The sequence below is a fragment of the Cryptomeria japonica genome, chromosome 5 (genome assembly GCF_030272615.1).
Source record: "Cryptomeria japonica chromosome 5, Sugi_1.0, whole genome shotgun sequence".
In the NCBI taxonomy this organism is placed as follows: domain Eukaryota; kingdom Viridiplantae; phylum Streptophyta; class Pinopsida; order Cupressales; family Cupressaceae; genus Cryptomeria; species Cryptomeria japonica.
In genome coordinates this window covers 835,320,332-835,339,888 of record NC_081409.1, presented here as the reverse complement: position 1 = coordinate 835,339,888, position 19,557 = coordinate 835,320,332, and the positions used below count along the sequence as shown (strand labels likewise).

At 37.5% G+C, this 19,557-nt stretch overlaps 1 protein-coding gene across 3 annotated transcripts in view; it reads left to right on the top strand.

The window, feature by feature from the left end:
- The window catches only part of LOC131052678 (DEAD-box ATP-dependent RNA helicase 21), a 218,892-nt gene that overhangs the window by 26,568 nt on the left and 172,767 nt on the right, over positions 1–19,557 (top strand). For all 3 annotated transcript variants that reach the window (XR_009107493.2, XM_057987254.2, XM_057987253.2), the window contains exon 4: positions 12,589–12,647. Coding sequence is in view for 2 of the 3 variants with exons in the window: in XM_057987254.2 (XP_057843237.2) it covers positions 12,589–12,647 (59 nt within the window). In the remaining variant the exon portion in view is untranslated. The remainder of the gene's footprint in view (positions 1–12,588; positions 12,648–19,557) is intronic.

Genomic DNA, 19,557 nt, shown 5'->3' with positions numbered 1-19,557 from the left:
CTTGTTTGATTTCTGCAATCAAATGTGCTGAACTGCCAGTAATCATCAAGTCATCCACATAAACAAGAAGAAAGAGAACATCATCACCAGAGCGTTTGATATACAGATTACTGTGAGAAGGACTATGCTGAAAACCATGAGCAACCAAGTACTGATCAATCTTGACGTACCACACTCGAGGAGCTTGTTTGAGTCCATAGAGTGCTTTCATGAGTCTACATACTTGATGTTCTTTGGAGGCTATGTCATGCAGACTTCTTCCTGCTACTCATCGTTGAGGAAGGCACTCTTAACATCCATCTAATGGACTTCCCTTCCAAACTGAGTTGCAATAGCAAGAAGAAGACGAATTGTACTCATCTTGGCAGTAGGAGCAAAAGTCTCCTCATAATCAATGCCCTCCCGCTGTGTGAATCTTCGAGCAACGAATCTGTCCTTGTATGTATCCAAGGTACCATTTGCATGATACTTGACCTTATACACCCATTTGCAGCTAATGGGCTTCTTCCCTGGAGGAAGATCAGAGACAACCCAGGTGTTGTTTTTCACAAGGCTCTGGTATTCTGCTTTCATTGCTTGTTCCCACTATGGAATCCCTTTTGCCTCTGCATATGTCTGAGGCTCATAAATACAATGAATGTTGGCCATGAGAGCAAAATTAACTGTATTTTGCTGCTTGTCCTTATTTCTGGAAGATCTACCCTCAATGAGCTCATCAGGACGAAGATCACTAATGGTCTTAGCTCACTATTTAGGCTGAAGAGTAGAAGTGCCAACATCAGATGCAGGAGGAATAATTGGAACTGGAGGTGGAATAGGATCTGGAACAAGTAGAAGATTAGTGTCATCCGGAGGAAATTCAGGTAGTGCATCATTAAATTCAGAATCTGCATCATCCCTCCCATCGGGTGAACCAAGTGGAAGACAGACACTCAAATCAAAAGCCTTCAAAGGCTGATCCTCAATATGTTGCTCAGACGAGGAAAGCTGAAAAGGTCCTCATTCTTCATCAAAGACAACATCATGACTGAAGATGAGACGATCAGTGTCTACATCAAGCAGCCGATAAGCCAAAAACTTTCAGATGACTGATCCTGGGTTTGCGAACAGTCCAGGCTTCCTTAGGAGTCTTCCCCTTAATAGAATGAGTGGGAGACCTATTAAGGAGATAGACTGCAATAAACACTGCTTCTGGCCAATAATTCTTAGGAATATTTCTGTGTTCCAACATAGACCTAGCCATTTTTGTAATGGTGTGGTTGCGACGCTCTACAACGTCGTTTTGCTGAGGGGTGTATGGTATGGTTAACTGACGTTTTATGCCATGTGTATCACAAAAAGTGGAGAAAGCAGTAGAATGTCATAACCCCTCTTTGGACATTGGATTATTGTGATTAAATAAATACGATAATTAAAACATTTATTAATTAACATTTAATAATATTGGAAAATCGTCTCATTTATGAGACTTCACGATTTTCCTCTAAAGTGAGAGGGTTGTCATAACCCCACATCCTGGTGATGTAATTAATAATAGATTTTGTGATTCTTCATCATAATAATAAATTATCATTTATTATGTAATTAATTATTGATGTTAATAGTAATATTAATCATTCATTAATACAAAAATTAATTAAAATATAAAAGAATAGCTTATGATTAGAAGCCGTCTTGATTAAAGGGACATTACAAGGTGATCTTTTTATGGAAAACAACGATTAATTAATTAATAAAAAAAAAGCATCGATTATAATGACAAAGGGTGCAATTTAATCAAGACAAGTCAGCAATTTACCAAGACTTCCAAAGGAATGATTTACAAAGGAATTAGTCGGCATACAAGAGGTTCGATTTGTAAAGAATAATGGAGAGTTGCAACCATTTGTATTCATATCCCTTTGAAGTGTATTAAAGAAACAACAATAGTCATTCTAAAGGGGGAGGGGATTTCATCAGTTATTCACCTTGTATCCATTATTGAATCAATCATTTTGAGCACTCTCCCTCGGGGGCCAAAACAGTGGCATACAATCAAGCTCGATAGTGGGAACAGCCCATACATTGCATATTTCCAAAGACAAATCAGGAATAGCAACTATCTTATCGCTATAAACAATATTGAGAATCCGTTTGCATACTTATAAAGCATTGATTGGAAACAGCAAGAAGTATTATCAGTGATAGAAAGTAGATTATAACACATTATTATTGTCAAATCAGACACCACGTCTATAGTGCAACACTTATTGAGGATCGTTCAGGTTGAAGCAGCAATCATATAACTCACACAGTCTGATCACATATATATAAATTACGGTCCTAGTAGTTGAATGTATAGATCCTGTGCCAATATACTAAGTGAAGATTGATCTTTCTGTCAGTTCAGAGAAGGGTCGACTTCTAATCAAAGTCAAAAGCAACAGCCACATACAAGTCAGCAAGTCATAGAATATAAACCGATAAACAAAGTTTGAAGATACCACGTTAGATATTTCTGAATTGGAAAGACCCGGAAGGAGAAGTTAATCGGTGACAAAAATTATGTGTTCTAATCACTAAATATTTTCATTAAAAAGACTAAGGGATATGGACATTATCTGACAAACTCGATCATATCAGGTCAGAACTGTTATTTAGTTACAGGCAGTAGCACCTTTGTTCTTTGTGGTATGTACATAATATATAGAGCCGATATCATCCTTATGTAGGATTTAATAAACTTAATAATAATAATATAGTTCTAATAAAAATAATAAAGCTGTAATTATAATTATTATATAGTGTAATGATATTAGGTGGGAATATAACTCAGAAATTATTCTTTTAGACTGATCTTCAACAGACTTATAAAAGAAATTCCTAGATAGGCAAATTACATAATATTAGTATAAGAGTGAAGTATATGAAAGCCAATGTATAAGAACATAAGAATGGCAGACCAGATCTGTTATGTGTCAGATCTGTCTGCCACATTACTAATATATGAAAAGCCAATATATAAGAACATAAGAATGGCAGACCAGATCTGTTATGTGTCAGATCTGTCTGCCACATTACTATATCTACTTATTTATGCATCTATATAATTAGAATGATCAATGAGGGATAACATAAAGATAGATAATAATAAATATTAATATAATAATTATAGTTATTATTAATATAATAAAAAGTAATTATTAATTAGTAAATTAATAAATATTTATTAATTACTAAAACAAAGTATTTATTAATTATTGGATAATAATAAGTATTTAGTAATTAAAAACTAATAAATGCGTAAATGATTTATAAATCAAAAATAGGATTAATTATTTAGTATGGTAAGATAGCTAGTACTTGATAGACTAAAAAAAAAGGGTAGAACATCCTAGGTTGGATTCATGTTAAGATAGTTTTGTCTCTTAAATGATTTAGTTAAGTTATAAATATATTGGAAATCGATTAATTATGGTTAAAACTATCTTGAACCAAATAGGGGACATTACATAGAACAACCCCCCCCCCCCCCCCCCCCCCGCCATATTATCATACCTAAGAGTAATAATAGAACAACTAGACTCTTTTTCTACTAAGGCCTTAAATTTCTAAAATATAGGAAACACATGTGATTTCTGTTTAAGAAAGTACACCCACATCTTATGACTGAAATCATCAACAAAAAGCAAGAAATACCTGCACCTAATAACAAAAGGAGTATTCATTGGACCACATACATCAACGTGGACCAACTATAGTACCTTAGAGGCTCGCCATGAGTCATCATCCTTAAATGGTGTCCTGTGTTGATTCCCAGCCTGACAAGCTTCACAAACTCGTTGATTCCGAGTTTGAATTTCAAGTAGGCCATGTACTAAATCTTCCCGAACAAGTTGAGCAAGGTAGTGAATGTTCAAGTGACCATATTGCTGATGCCATAGACTAGTGATGGAGGATGATTTAGCTGCAAAGGCATGCTCAAGAGAATCACCTGTATCCACAAGTCTGTAAAGGCCATGATCCTCAATGCCAATAGCTACAGTAGTGTGTGTTGCACGATCAACAATCGAGCACTTGTGAGCACTGAATATCACATCAAATTGAGGAGAATGCTGCATAATCTTACTCATAGAGAGAAGGTTCAGTTCCATGCTAGAAAGTAGTATATATTGAGGAATATGAGAGTTCTCCCACTAGATTGTATCTGAACGTTGCCCTTGCCGACAATCGTATACTCTTCATCTCCTTCAAAAATAACTAAATCAATATAGGGAAAGAATTCTGTAAGCCAATCACGCCTATGAGTGAAATGGTGAGAAGCACTATAATCTATATACCAGGCAGAAGACTTCACATGGTCTGCATGTCTTTTAGCCATGAAGGTGTAAAAGGAAGACTCTTTTTGCTCTATGTGCTCAACGACATTGGCTTTAGGTTGAGACCTCCCCTGCTTCTGCTGTTCGGAAGCTATCCGATTGCGATAATCCTTGATCATATGGCCATATATGTGACAATAATTGCACTGAACCTTTTTCTTCTTCGAACCTTCTTGAGACTGGCTGGAGCCCTTCTACTGAGATCTAAGTTACCAGTTCTTCCCCTTTTGGCCTGGGTTCCGGTTCTGGTTCTTGCCTGGTCCTGGTTCTTCCTGGGTTCTCCTTGGGTTCCTCCCGGGTCCTTCCCAGGTGGCTGGGTTCCTTGTGGGTCCTGCGTCGCAGGACCCATAGGGAACCCGGCCACCTGGGAAGGACCCGAGTGGAACCCAGGTCAAACCCAGGAGAACCCGGGTGAACCCAGGAGGACCCGAATGAACCTAGTCCCGTGGTTTCCCAAAAACGGGGCCCACGGGTCAAAAAAACAATAAAAAAGACTTTTCAAATAGTTTTTTTATAATAAAACTCTAATTCGTCCCTTTATGACTTTTTAAAAAAGACTTGAAACTTGAATATTATCTTTTTTGCAAATTATGAATATGATATTAGACTTTAGTTATTAGTTTACTGATTACATTTGCGATATATGAATATTTATTGGCATTGGCAATTAATAATTATGGATTTATGATTTATGATTTATGATTTATGTATGGAAAGTCACATTGTATATTTTATTTTTGTATGGATTGTATATATTGACCATATATATAGTATATGGGTATATATATATAATTAAAATATATATGTGTACGGACGAACCAGTACCCAAGATTTTTTTTTTTTTTTTTGCCAAATCCGCGAATCCGTACTTGAATCCGAACCCGAACCGGTAACTTAGGCCGAGATGATTGTGATGATTGAGATTTCTCTTTATCCTTGTGAAAGGATTTGGCTGCAAAGGTTTGTTCTGAGGAGGACGAAGTGGCACTGCTACCAAACTGTTGTTTCCAACGATCCTACTGCAGAAGTTTGGTGCACAACTTTGGAAATTTCAAATCAACATTTGTTGAAGTAATGTTGAGAGTTTCTATAAAGTGCTCATAGGATTTTGACAGATTTTTCAGGGTTATGACTACCATATCCTCTTCCTCCATTTTCCGACCAATAGCTTCGAGCTGATCTCGAATGTCCTTAATCTTCGTAAGATGCTCCTGTAAGGACATTCGTTCATCCATCATGATGGAGAACAACCAGTTCTTTAGGAAGAACACTCAACTTTTGTTGGATGTCTCATGCAACTCCTTCAGATGCTTCCAGGTTTCTGATGCTGATTTGCTAGAAGGAATCTTAGGTAATTGGTCATCTGTGACGGAGAGCTTGAGAAGCATGATGGCTTCTCGATTCCGGTCATTAAACTTGTCTTGATCTGATCCGGTTGTGGAAGGACGAGATTCTTTTCCCAAAACAAGATCATCTTGGCGGCGATATTAAAAAATAGTTAGCATGCGCTGCTTCTAGGTGTTATAATTCTTGGCATTAAATTTCTAACTGCCTTCCAACATTAAGTTGGTTAATGATGCCATCTTGCATGTTTCCCAATGCACAAAAATGAGAAATATGAAAAGGCGTGAAACTGAAACAAAGGCAAAATCGGGTACAAACTTCGAAAAAGACGAAGTACAGTTGGCATTGATTTTGAGAATTTTTTTTGGTTGACCCAGAAAATTCCAACTTAAACCCAGAAGAGCTCTAGAAAAACCCACAAGGAAACTATAATCAAAATTATTTTTTGTCTGCAAATGAAGGGTCAAAACCCTACCCGAAGTTGTAGAAACCCTAGGTCGTAAAAAACGGATGGTTTGAAAAATCCCTAGGTCGAAGTAGATTGCAGACGTGCAAAAGGCAATCGTGCGTTGTAGAAGACTCGTGAAAAATCGCATGAGTAGCAAGGAATTTGCGAAAAATCACTGAAAAAATATTGCCATCACGGGTATGAAAATCGTGCACAAAAAGTCGCAAAAAATGCAAGCCGTAGAGGTAAAAATCCATCGGAGAAAATGTGAAACGTGGGAGAAACAATCCTGTCATGCAGAGGAGCAAAGATTGTGCGCGAAATCATGTCGCTGAAGACGAAAGGAACCGCTGGAAAAATAGATCGCGGCTGGTTTAGAGACGAAATCGCGTCGGGTGCGAATTGAAAATCACGAGAAAAAAAAATGGATGCGAGTTGCAGAAGAAGATCACGTGACGTGAAGAGAAGTAGAACGCAAGAATCAAACTCGCGACTCTTCACCTAAAAATTCACGCAATTTGCAGAGAAGTTAGTTTCAAAAATTTGTAGTGCACAAAATCAACCCTAAAAAAAATCTTGCCCAAAAAAACTTCGAAAATGCAAAAGAAATTCCTTTCAAATTTTTTGATGAATTAGTTGTTATGGCTCTGATACCATATCTTTGAGAAGTAATAATTGGTGAAAACTTAATTGTATTTACAAATGATAAAAAAGATCATTAAATAGAATACAACAGATCGATGTTTGTAAACATACAATTGATGAAGAATGAAAAATTAGAAAGTTCTAATATATACAAAATCACATCATATTAACCATAGTTGGACTAGTCGCGACTCGGCTTGACTCACCAAGCCCCTGGGAAAAAAACTCGGGAAAAAGTCAGCAAAAAACTTAACAACTTAAAGACACGCTTAAATTTATTAAAAAATGCATTTTTTTTGCATAATTTAATGAGAAGATGCATCGAATGAGTCAATAAATGATAACACAAAAGAAACAAGCTAATTCTAGATATATTTAAATGCAAAGTGTCTACAAAATCGCATCCTCATGAGGAATGCTGATGGTTGGAAGCCTGAAAGCAATATAGTAAATAGTTTTTGTAAAACCAAAAGTAAATACATCATTACAAATTACAATCACAACTTCCTCTTCCTTGCTCTAGCAAAAACTTGGGGAGAGGTAGAACTAGAGGGTTTAGTCCTATAAGTCTGCAGTGGGCGTGATTGTACCTCCTCGCTCGGTTTGGCTGGCTCATCCTCAATCCTGGATGAAGCTATGTCTCCACCTGCTTCTGGCACTGGCAATGAATCCTCATCCTCTTCCTCTTCCACTTCCTCATCAATGTCATCCAGCCCAAATCCACCCCCCTCCTCCTCCATAGCTTGCCTCTCCAAATCAGTGATGTTAGTGGCGGAAAACAATGGAGGTTGCTCCTGTGATGTCCAATCACCGTAAGGATCTATATCATCCAAGTCAATCAGACCACCTTCTACTTCCTCTACCTTCCTTACGCACAATTGAAGATTATATTGCACGAAGACAAGGTCATTGAGGCGTTTCTGTGCTAACTTGCTCCTCTTCTTCGTGTGGATTGCTTCAAACAAGCTCCAATTGCGCTCACAATTGGATGAACTGCAAGGTTGACATAAGACTTTGAGGGCAAATTTTTTGAGATGTAGGGTGTTTCTACCCCAATTTTGCCACCAAGCATATGCAAAATAAATAAAATGGAAAAGTTAGAAAGCAAAGAGTAAAGAGAAAACATAATTTATCAATCATTTTAGATCCCAAAATTCAAATGGCAAATGTTATACCTAGGGTTTGAGTGGTTCTTCCTCTCCTAGCCAGCTTTGAAGAGAATAGCTTACCCCTTCCCTTACTCCCTCATAATTTTGGACCTCACTCACAATGAGGTCTCTCCCTTCAACATCGGGTACCATCCTCTCAATGCATGTACTGAGGCCCTCCATGACCTCTCCATTCGGATCTGAGTAAGAACCCCCGAACCTAAAACGAGGGTTGAGGAAGTACCCTGCTGCATGAATGGGTTGGTGGAGCTGATTGTTCCACCTCCTATCAACAATTTCCCAAATGGGATCGAATTTGAGTCTATCCCCCTTGTAGTAATTTTTGATAGACTCCTTGGCCCTATCCATGGCCTCATAAAGATATCCCATTGGGGTTTTATCCCCATCCACCAAGCGAAGAACTCGAACCAAGGGCTTTGACACCTACAATTGAAAAATACAATTTACAAAAAGATTAAATAATGAAGTTACAAATTAGTAATGAGAGATTTGAATCAAGAATAATTAAAATTTAAAAATTAAAGTTTTGAAGTTACCTTCACAATCTCTGCAGCCCTTTGTGCAAATTGGCTGTCAAAGACCATGCATGCGACAACCTGTCCTTCAGGCTTCTTTGAATAAGGTGAGTTAAGCCATTATCCACTCACAAACATTTGTTTCAAAGAAGTCAATGCAGCAAGAAGGCTTTGCAACGTCAAGAAAATCGTTGCAAACCTTGTGACACCAACTCTCACCAAATCTTTCCCTTGGGTGTGCTGTCTCATCAAATTTAGGACCCAAGTGTGATTGTAAATATATTTTGAGATCCTCCTTGCATCTTCCACAACTGGAGTCACCCACTCAAGTTTTCCTATGTCCTCCAAAAGAAGGTCAAGGACATGTGTTGCACAAGGTGTCCAAAACAGAGTGGGGTGCATCTTTTAGAGGATTCTTCCTGCAAAAGAAGAATTTATTCTTAAGAAAGATGCAACCAAGTAAAACAAAGCCACAACAAATGAAAATATTGCTAATGCCTAAAGGTGATAATTCAAAAGGATTCTACCTACTGACACATATGTTGTTGCATTATCTGTGATGATTTGCACCACATTCTCTACCCCCACCTCCATGACGACATGCTCCAACATTCCAGCCAATGTTTCTGCATTTTTCACCTTGCTGGAGGCATCAACAAATTTCAAGAACACTACATTGTCCTTGCAAGCAACCAAAAAATTGATGATGGTGTGGTTCTTGCCACCTGTCCACCCATCACAAAGAATGGTGCAGCCATAATTTGCTCATTCAATTTTTTGTTCCTCCATCACTTCTCTTGCCCTAGCAATTGCATTTGTGAGCAACCTGTAAGAGCAAAGTGAAATTAGGTCTTAGTACACAATTTTGATTTAATAAACAAGAAATCTAAAAAATAATTAAAAATGAAATCAAGTGGACTATGTACCCCTTTCTTGAAACTGTCATAGCAGACACCAAATTCAGCCAATAAGGATTGTCCGCCACATCAAATGGAATGTTGTTGAAGTACTAAAAATCAGCTACTGCAATGTCGGTTTTCTCATGTACCTCCCTATTCCATCCAGTGGCCTTTAATGATGGTTGTGCTCTAGGTGTGTTCCTGGGCACAAAATAATCACCTATGGATCGTGATCGTGATGTTGGAACAGTGCCAGGTACTCTACTAGAGGAAGCAGAAGCGATGGGTGAGGTGGTGGTGGGTTTGCGGATACGTGGGCCATGCCGAGAGCCCACTATGCCCTCAAGTGCTTCTTTTTCCTCTTCAATGTCAACAGAAACACCTTGAGATTTAGCTATGGCTGATCTCATGGCTAGCTTTGCCCTCTCCCTTTGCAATTTCTTCTCTTCCCCAGCTGCAAGTAGGGCATTCATTTGTCTTTTTATTTCTTCAGTGGTCCCAGGGCATGCTCTAGCATCATGCCTGTCTATTCCTGCAAGGTGGTTTTTGAGGTGGTTGATGCCTCCATGAAGTATTTTCTCACACTTTATGCATATAACTAACCCAGGATCGGGTCCCTCATAGGCATACCTCTATGCCCCATATCTAGCACCTTTAGGACAGGTGCTTATATATCTAGATGGGCATGGATCTAGTGGCCATTCCTCCCTTGCCATGATTAATGCTTACTTAACCTACACATACAAAGTGAAAAAAAAGTTTAACATTTTAGTTAAACAATTTAGCAAACTATCTACATTAGTTTGAATAAATTTAGACATCATTCAAAGTTAAAAAAAAAAATATCAGGGTTTGATTTTTTTGTTGAAAACTAGAGATTCTTCAAAAAAATTGTGAAAAATTCAACAAAATTTGTCAAATCTAGTGTTAAATCTTGTGCAAATAACTTAAAAAGGATCTAGACTACCTAGGAATCATTTCTAATTCATCTAAATGCAACAAAAAATAAACAAACTGTTTTAAAAAGCATAGAAAAAAAATAAAAAAACTAACCTAGGAATCTGATTTTCCTTGAAAAATCACTTCAAATCCACTTGAAATGAGCAAGAATAGTTTGAAATCTCCTTGCTGGTCACTCTTCCCCCTTCTCACCAAAAAACCCAGGTCAAAAAATGAAATGCAATGAACTTTTGACATTTTCTTGTTATGTCCTGGCGCGGCCGAGTTTTTAGCTCGGACTCGCTGAGTTTTTGCCAATTTTTGCCAAAAAATCGCCAAAAACTCGACGAGTAGTCCATCTATGATATTGACCATTAAATAAATAAAGAATATTATTCTAATAGAAAATGAATTGGAATCAAACTTTGATCGCACTAAGATGCTACTAAAGATGTAGGATGATGACTGGATCGAATCGGGTGACTTACTACAAATAGATGTGCTCTCCAAGAAGTTTGGAGAACACCCTAGGAGCTTGAAAACACTTTTGAAAGTGTCATAGCAATCCATAACGCCCTGTGAGCTCAATGCCACAAATAGCAACCCATAAATATTCAACCTACATCCTCCAAGAAGTTTGGATTTCTCCCCAACATACCTAGAGCTTATGGGTGTCATGCCCCTGCTAGAAATTGCAGTCTTAATAATTAAAGACCTAGGTGATGCAATTAAAAATAAAAGCGATTTATCATAAGAGGTCGACCCATATTAAGGGAATTAAAATGGCAGCAACTAATTTAAAGGGGCTAACTAGATTTAGGAAAGTAAATATCAATTTATTTTATGGGCTGACTAAAATTAGAAGAAAGTAAGTAGCAAGGGCTGAGTACGATTAAATTGTACATAATTGCCAGCGACTACTTTAAGGCATACTAGGGCAGCAATCCATTTGTGAAGGGATATATCCTTTGCAAAAGAAACAATGTGATTTCCCCATATTAGAAGGTATAAAGGGGGGTAAGAGTCATTTGTAGGGAAAGTAAGAATGGAGAAATAAGACATCTATTTGAAATATATATTGATTGCAACAAAGAATAGCATTCAGAAATCAAATTGAAGAATAATTTTAGAATAAAAATTAAGAACAGCCATATTTATATTGCAGAAATTAAGTTATTGCAACCATTTGTGAGTAAATCTATTGCATCTCCATTAAGAGGTATTTATCAGCAATTATATAGCAAATTCCTTTAGCAATCTATTTTGAATTTATAGAAATGTCTTGCAAATAGTAAGGACAGCCAGCCTTCTGAGTTCACGAGAGTTGAAGGATCAGAAATCCTTCATGCATCTTATCAAGTACACCATCCCAAGATGGATGGACCAAAAATCCTGCCATGCTTGTGGGCCATGAGGTGAAATGGACCAAAAATCCTTTCCGTGCTCTTGGGCTTGGTTGAGGAGGACAGCCAGCCTCTAAGGTGGACTGAGGGATGGAATGGATCAGAAATTATTCCATGCTCTCGCAATACAAGGATGACCATCCTTGAGATTGCTGTTTACAAGCATTTCCAATGAATTCCTAATATGGTTGACTATAAAGAATATGCCTTGGACCAAATATTAAATTAGAGTGTATTGATTTGGGTATGAATGATGCTTATATGGATTTAGATGCTATCATGAATTCTTGATACTTAATCAGTTTCTAGTGATTAATATTGTTTTCAGGCCCTAACCCAGGAATATTGGATAAAGGGCATACAATTGGTAATTATATTATAAATTTATATTGGTAAAGATAATATTATTGGTAAATCCCCAAAAGGGACATTACAATGGGAAAACTTGGGAACTGACCAAAAGCTTGCGAAACAATAATAATATTGCTAAAAATGGGGACATTACAAAATATTTTCCCTATCAATACAATTTTGGCCTTTTATTAAAAAAATCTCAATACTTTGAAGGGCTTTTAGCTTATAGATCTTGGTTGATGTGAGAATATAAATGCCTTTTTTCCTTTAAGGAAGCTTTGTTCAATAATTCTATAATTTGAAATGCTTCAAATTTCTGTATTATACTTTCTTCTTGTAGAACTTGAAATTTGGAAATCATAGCGAGTCTCTATTTATCGGTTATCAGATTAGTTGATGTATTTATGAATTCTAGTTTATTTGAATAATACAACTTCTTAATGTATTTACTATAAGATTTTAATTTATTATTTTGGTAATATCAAATTTATGTTTGGTTATCGTTCTATTTCAGGTTGGAGGAGCAACAAAAACGTTTTTCATTGTCTGCAGAAAGGCCTTCTGACCAAGGAGGTATTTGGTAAACCCTTGAGAAATTGACATGAAAGAATAAGAGGACATTGATATTAATGTTAAAATTTGTAGCTCGCAAGCATTCTTTGTACTTAAGAGGTTAGTTCATATTATTTACATTATGATAATATCATCTTTAGTGATTTTTGTGTCTCCTTATGTTTAGGAGCGATTGCTAAAGCTAGAATAGGTAAACAAAACTGAGGTAGTTCCATCACAAGACTCCAGTAAGGTTTAGAGTTGATATTAATAATATCTAGTCATTAGAACATTAATTATCTGTATTGTTCACTTGGAGGAGACAATAAAGAATCCCATCTTTTCTTCAGTTAAATACAGAGCTAGTTGCAGCCCCCAGTACATGTAGGCAGACTTAGTTTGAGTTGACTTGACATGACTTGGTGATTTGTAGCTGAAGTTATGATGAATCTAAATTTGGTGCAGTTGAGGTTAGTGTATTACTGCTGATTGAAAGTAGTTGATTGTGTGTGATTTGGAATTGAGATTGAGTTGAGAAATTATTTCTCAGAAGGTTCATCCTCCTTTAGGGAGAGTATTTATATATGTTTTGTATGCTCATAGTTATCCTCATTCATTGTTTCAGCTGTAATTCCAAGAAGTGCTGCAGCTATTTTATAAATCATTTCTGATATGAACTGTATTTTCATTGATTGAGGTTGATTTCTTTCTTGGATCAAATTCTATTTTGATTATGTTATCTTAGTAGCATTACATTTACATGGCATGGACATAACCTCAACCCAAGTTAGACCTATCAAAATTGTAATGATGACAACGGAAGATGAGAAACAGCTTTAGACTTAATGGCAATGCAAAAAGAGGTAAGAGGTGGTGAATTGGCTTAAGTAAGGGCAGCAAGGAATGAGGGTAAATGGATGCATCTCCAAAGTAGCAAAGCTCTTAAAGCCAACTTTATGTCCCAAATCACCTTATTGCAGCAGGAAGGGAATAAAACGTTGGTAGAGAAATCAATAGAAGCAAGGAATAAAGCAAAACAAACTTGGTGAAAAAGAGGTGAGGATTATACTTTGCATCAACTTCAAGGCAAATAGCAATTATTGTCTCCCTATGAGCACATAGAGTTAGTGTGTTGGACTTATAGAGGTTACCCATGGAGGAGGGGACCTGGGTTAGGGCCTGTTGTATAAGGAAAAGGCATAATCTGTCTCACAAAAACTGTAATGTCCCCTCTCCAAACCCTCAGGTAAATAAGTAATCTATACTATTTTATGATTATGAAAAACTGAAAAATAAAGGATATAAATCCTAGCACTAATGCTGATCAGCAATAATAAATTTCAAAACTTAATTATAAACCCTTATACATTAGATGACATAAATATGGTCGTAGATTTGGCAATTACTAATGCAAAAATGAATTTAGAAATTCTCACAAGTAAATTGTGATGACAGATCTGATCTTTTATTACAGCAATTAATGAGGAGATTAGTAAAATAATCAGCAAATAAGCATTTATAGATCCAAATTTGGGCACTAAAATGTCAATTTATTTCATACAAAATATAGTGAATATATAACAAACCATATGGATCAGATTGACTTTGAATGCTGCTATATGGATGAGATCAGGCCAAGTGCATGCTTGAGAATATGGTGTAGCAGTTACAGGTTTCCTGAAATTGGTAGGGCAGAGGTCTTCAAGGCTACTGACTGAGTTAAATGCTGAATGATAGTCCTTAAACAGTATGGTGATAGCTAGAGCATTGCTAAAAGCTCGCAATTCTACTGATACTTGCTGATAATAATATATGAGGTATACACATAAATAGGCACAACAATGTATGATCTCCAAAACCACGACAAGTATTGATAATATGAAAATATTGCTGAATTTGCTTGCAAATATGAATTGATTAAATCACAATAGTAAGCTCAGTGATACTTGAATAGAATCACCTCAAATGGACAAAAGGGTTTTTGTTCTCAAATCCAATTCTCAAACTGAGATTCCTGAGAGATTCCCGTAATTCGGTTGAGCAAGGTGATCAAATCCCCAAATTCTTCCTAAAAATCAATCCTGTGTAGACTGGTGGGTATCTTGGCTATGCCGGGCCTACTCTTCAATAACCAATACTTGTTAATTATGCCCAAGCATTTGTTAGGATCATCCTCATAGACTGCCTATGCTCCTTTGCTTTGGTAGACCATGCCTTTGGGATCGGGTATGTGGAAAGCTTCGCTGATGGTTGTCTCGGATAGGTAGGCAAGTACTTTGCCATTAGGTACCACTATCGTTCTTGTGTTGGCATCATGGTGTTTGGGACATTCAACAATCAACTCATTGCATTGTATAGTCGGAGGAAAGTCCATTGCTCTTACTATCCCGCTCTCGATCATCGTCTTCGAAAATCCAGAAGGCTTGGTTGTATATAAAGGGCCTTGGAAATTCTTAATATCCATTCATCCTAGGTTGGTGTCTGCTACATTGCTCTAAAATGATGTTATCTTGGATTCCAACACCTCTCCCTTTGAATCTTCCTTGATGAGGGTCTGGCGTACACCTGCTCCATTCTTTGGGGCTGCCATGCTCTACCTGCGAGAGTTGTCTAAGTTAGTTTTTTTGATATGACTTTAATGTTTATAATATCTTGAAATGCATCTAGGTTAGTAATTCAACATTGAAAGCTTATGAAATCATTGAAATCTTGATGAATTACTAAAACCCTAGGTGTGGTAATAAACCCTAGACTTGTCTAAAACCTGGAAATAATCATCCAATCTTCATGAATTTTGCATTAAAGCATATTAGATGATCAAAAGTGTGACAAAAGAAGCGTCTCATGACCGAAACCTCTTAAAAATAATGAACCTGAAGTTGTACCAGCATCAAATTAAGGTCTGATTTCAATAAAAATGATTAAATATAACCCGATTCAGACCTGGAAACAAGTTCGAAACTGACTGGTACCTTCAAATTGGTCTTTAATTTGGCAAAATTGCCCTTGTATTGATGTGCTTTTTCTGTGATTAATGCTTTGAAGCACTGAATTGACTGATTGATGATTCTGATCGCCTTACTGAAGTTGAAGACCACTGCCCTTGATGAGAACAAATTCGCTGTTTTGAAGTAATGAATTCGCTGAATCTTGAAAATGGATTGGCAATGTCTAATCTTCAATCTCAATGTTGACTTCGCCTTATGTCTGAATGAAAATCAGATCACTGTTTGCAATGGCGAACCTGCTGATTGTTTGATGTTGGATTCTTTTGTCTTTGGATGGGATCGTTGCCACCTGATCAAAGTCGCTGCATATGGGAGGTAATTCACTTAGCAAATAAAGAATTCACTGAGTCCTTATGATGAGTTCGCCTTGATTGAATGAAACAAAAGTCGCTGCCCTGATCATAATCGTTGCTCTTAGAAGACAATTTGCTCTTTGCAATGATTGTTGATCAAATGAAATGATCAACTTTATCTTTCTAGGCATTTGAGGGGTTGTGTTTCTTCATCTCAAGGCCGACTTGTGCCTTTCATTTATGTCATGTCCCCACTCTAGCTCAGTCTAGCAGAGACATGTGAGTCAGCTTATTATGGGGTCTTGTAGGCTGACAGGGTTGGACAGAGACCCGGTATGGTTATTCAGTGTTGGAGACTTGGTGTTCTAGCAGTTATTGATCAGTTGGGAGACATTCCTTGTTTTTAGGAGGCAGTTCCTACTTTTTAGGAGGTTTGATCATGCCCAAGGTTGGGTCTCCATGAGATGCCTCTTTGGGTTCAGTTTCAGAGAGATTGGGCTTGTTTCCTAAATTTTAGGAGCATCCCTAGATTTTAGGGATGAGACTACCAGTGAATCCTTGATTTCTGACTTCAGTCATAGACAGGTGACAGGATGATTTTAGGGTTTGTAATGTCAGTTGGGCATTTTATGGCTATTTGGGTTATATTTTTAATATTTCCTAAGTTAGCGTTTAATAATTAAATAAGGCTAAGTTGTTAGCCATTTTGGAGTAATAAGGGGATTTTTGGCCTCATCTGGATGCGCATCCTATTGTGTGATAGCTCGTTGGAAAGATCTTGAAATTCTTTAAATCTTTCTCTTTGGTCTCAGGGCAATTCAGTGAGCGGATTTCTGTCTATGAGGAAAAAGGTCATTTTCTAGTAACATGACCACTTTAAAATAAGAAATTATAACCTTTCCACTAGACCATGCCACTTGGAGACAATTAGGGTTCGATTTGCAATTGAGAGGGGTTATAAGGGGATAGGAGCTTCATTCTATGATCATCTTTTGCATATTTGACAACTTGTATGAATTTGCTCTGGAGAGCGATTTCTAGACTGGGACGCAAACCCCAGGATTAGGATTGGCTGGGACGTAGCCCTCAGCAATCTTTGGCACCGGACTTATAAGGCATTGTGCGTGGTGATTAAGGACAGAGGCATCAATTCTCAGTAGGGTTTCAGCGTGGCCTGCCATCTTTCCAGTGGAGACGTGGTTCATTGCAGCTGGAGGAATGCCATTTGCAGCAAATACACCACGTGGTGTATAGGGTATTGCTTGTATTCACTTCCAGTGTATGTGGGGTTGGAGAACATTCTTCATCTTCCAGTTTGACTTCGAATTTGTATGAGAGCTTGGGAAATACATTGGATTCATTGTTTGGCTTTGTAATTCAGACAAATCTGCCTGGTACGATTTGCAATAATTCTGACTTTTGCTGTATACCTCATTTATTTCAGTATTGCTTCATATTTGCTGTTATCTATTCCTTCCTATGCTATTAAACAATCAAAAACACAAAAACAAACAACCCTTTCTGCACTTCTGTCTAGTTCTGTAAGAAAAACTTAAATAAACAGGAAAACAAAATTAAAAATAAAAAAAATTACAGCAGGTTAACAGCAAAGATCTATCAGGGATCTTTCAATTTAACTATTTGCAATTCCATTTTCCAAAGGCTGAAAGCCGACTTGTTTTCCTTTTGAATTTGAAATGAAACGTCTATCACTTAAGCAGGCCCCTCTCTAATATTAGCATTCAAACATATCTCTTCACATTGGTAGTGGATGATGAGGTCCCAATGAATGATCGGGCTTTTGGACAGGCCTTGGTGCTTGGTTGCAGATCTCATTAGGCAAAGGAAATGCCAGGTCACGGTTTGGGGGGGTCAAAGGAAATGTTAGGTGAAAGGTCCTGGTTTTGACATCCCAAAGAAAGTGCCATCATGCAGGTCGGGGATTGTGGGGGTCAATGACAATGACACCAACCTTGTTCGCTTCAGCTCAAGATCTCCCAAATCGCTGCAAAAACATCAAGTGCTCTTCCTTGATCAAAATCCGAAGGCCTTCTACCTTGATTGGGCTTCTAAGAGGTGAAAGGAAGTGCATCATAGGCTTATTTGACTCTTGAGGAGGCAAAGGAAGCGCCCCAGTTAGGTCGTGGATTTGACTAGGCAAAGGAAGTGCTAGGTCGGGGTTTGAGGGGGTCAAAGGAAATTACCACAAGCTGGATCGAGGTTTCAAGGGGCAAAGGAAATGACTTGAAATGTTCAATTTAGCTCACCTAATCACCTTATCCTAAGCCGCTTCATGATTGTTTAAACTTTAGACCTTAGCCTATCCTTCTTCCAAGCATTTTCTCTCTTTCAACAATTTGCCTTAATCAAACTTAGCATTTCATCTCTAATTTTGCAAGCCAATGATGATGATCAAATGTAATGATCATCATGAATTGTTCACTTCAAATTTGTTGAGGACTAAGTTAACTCAACCGTATCAAATCTAAAGGATCAGACTGCTGCCACAACTATCTAAAACCTAAAACTAAAAAACAAAATAGGGGTCCCCATTTGTGATGGGGCGATGTGTGAAATGGTCACAATAGGTTCGATGGACATTGCATCAGTCATTGGCACTAGGTATTTTTTGCTATTTGTTGATGACTCAATAGAAAAATGTGGGTGTTTATTGAATTCTAGAAGTTTAAGGCTTTAGTTGAAAAAGACTCAGGATGTCCCATCAAAACTCTTATGTCTAGATAATGACGGGGGGTGGGAATTTGTTCTACCGATTTATCCAACTTTTGTGCAAAACATGGTATCAAGCACTAACTTACCACACCCTACACTCCTTAGCAAAATGATGTTGTTGAGCGAAGAAACTGCACAATCATCAAAATAGCCCAGTCTATGTTGGAACATAGGAATGTTCCTAAGAAATTTTGGGCTGAAGCAGTTTATATTGCCATGTATCTTTTGAACCAATCTCCCACACAGGTAGTCAAAAAGATGACTATAGATGCCAAGAGATCAAACTGGATTCCAAGGGCCAGAAATTGATGTCCATGGGTTACGGTGACAGCCATAAGGCTTATTGGCTGATTGATGTAGACACTGATTGTCTCATATTTAGTCAAGATGATGTGTTTGGTGAAGGAGGGCCTTTTTTAGCTCTCTTCTCTTGTTTTCAATTTTGAAGATCAGCCCCTAAAGGCTAAGGATTTGGGTGTTTGACTTTCCTTAGCTCCAAGCCTCCAACTGAAGGGAAGGATTTTGCTGATTTTGACACAGACATTGTTGATTATGCTCAGCAAGATCCTGGTCCACCAGATTTTCCTCAGGGAAACTTGGATCTGCATCTAGATGAGTTTATTCCAAACACTCCTACTTATGCAAAGCGTCTTGAGTTAGATACAAGCGCTTCTACTCACCGGCCTAAATGGTGAGAAAAGACCAGTGGTGCTATTTGTGATGATGAACTTGTTGAGGTTAGATCTTCTAGAGGCAAGAGCGAAAACAACACAATGAATTTTGTTCTCATTGCAAATCTTCAGAATATTTATGAGCCTTAGATTTATTCCGAAGCACAAGGAAACCCCGAATGGGAGAGGTCTACGAAAGCTGAACATCATAGTATTCTCAAGAATA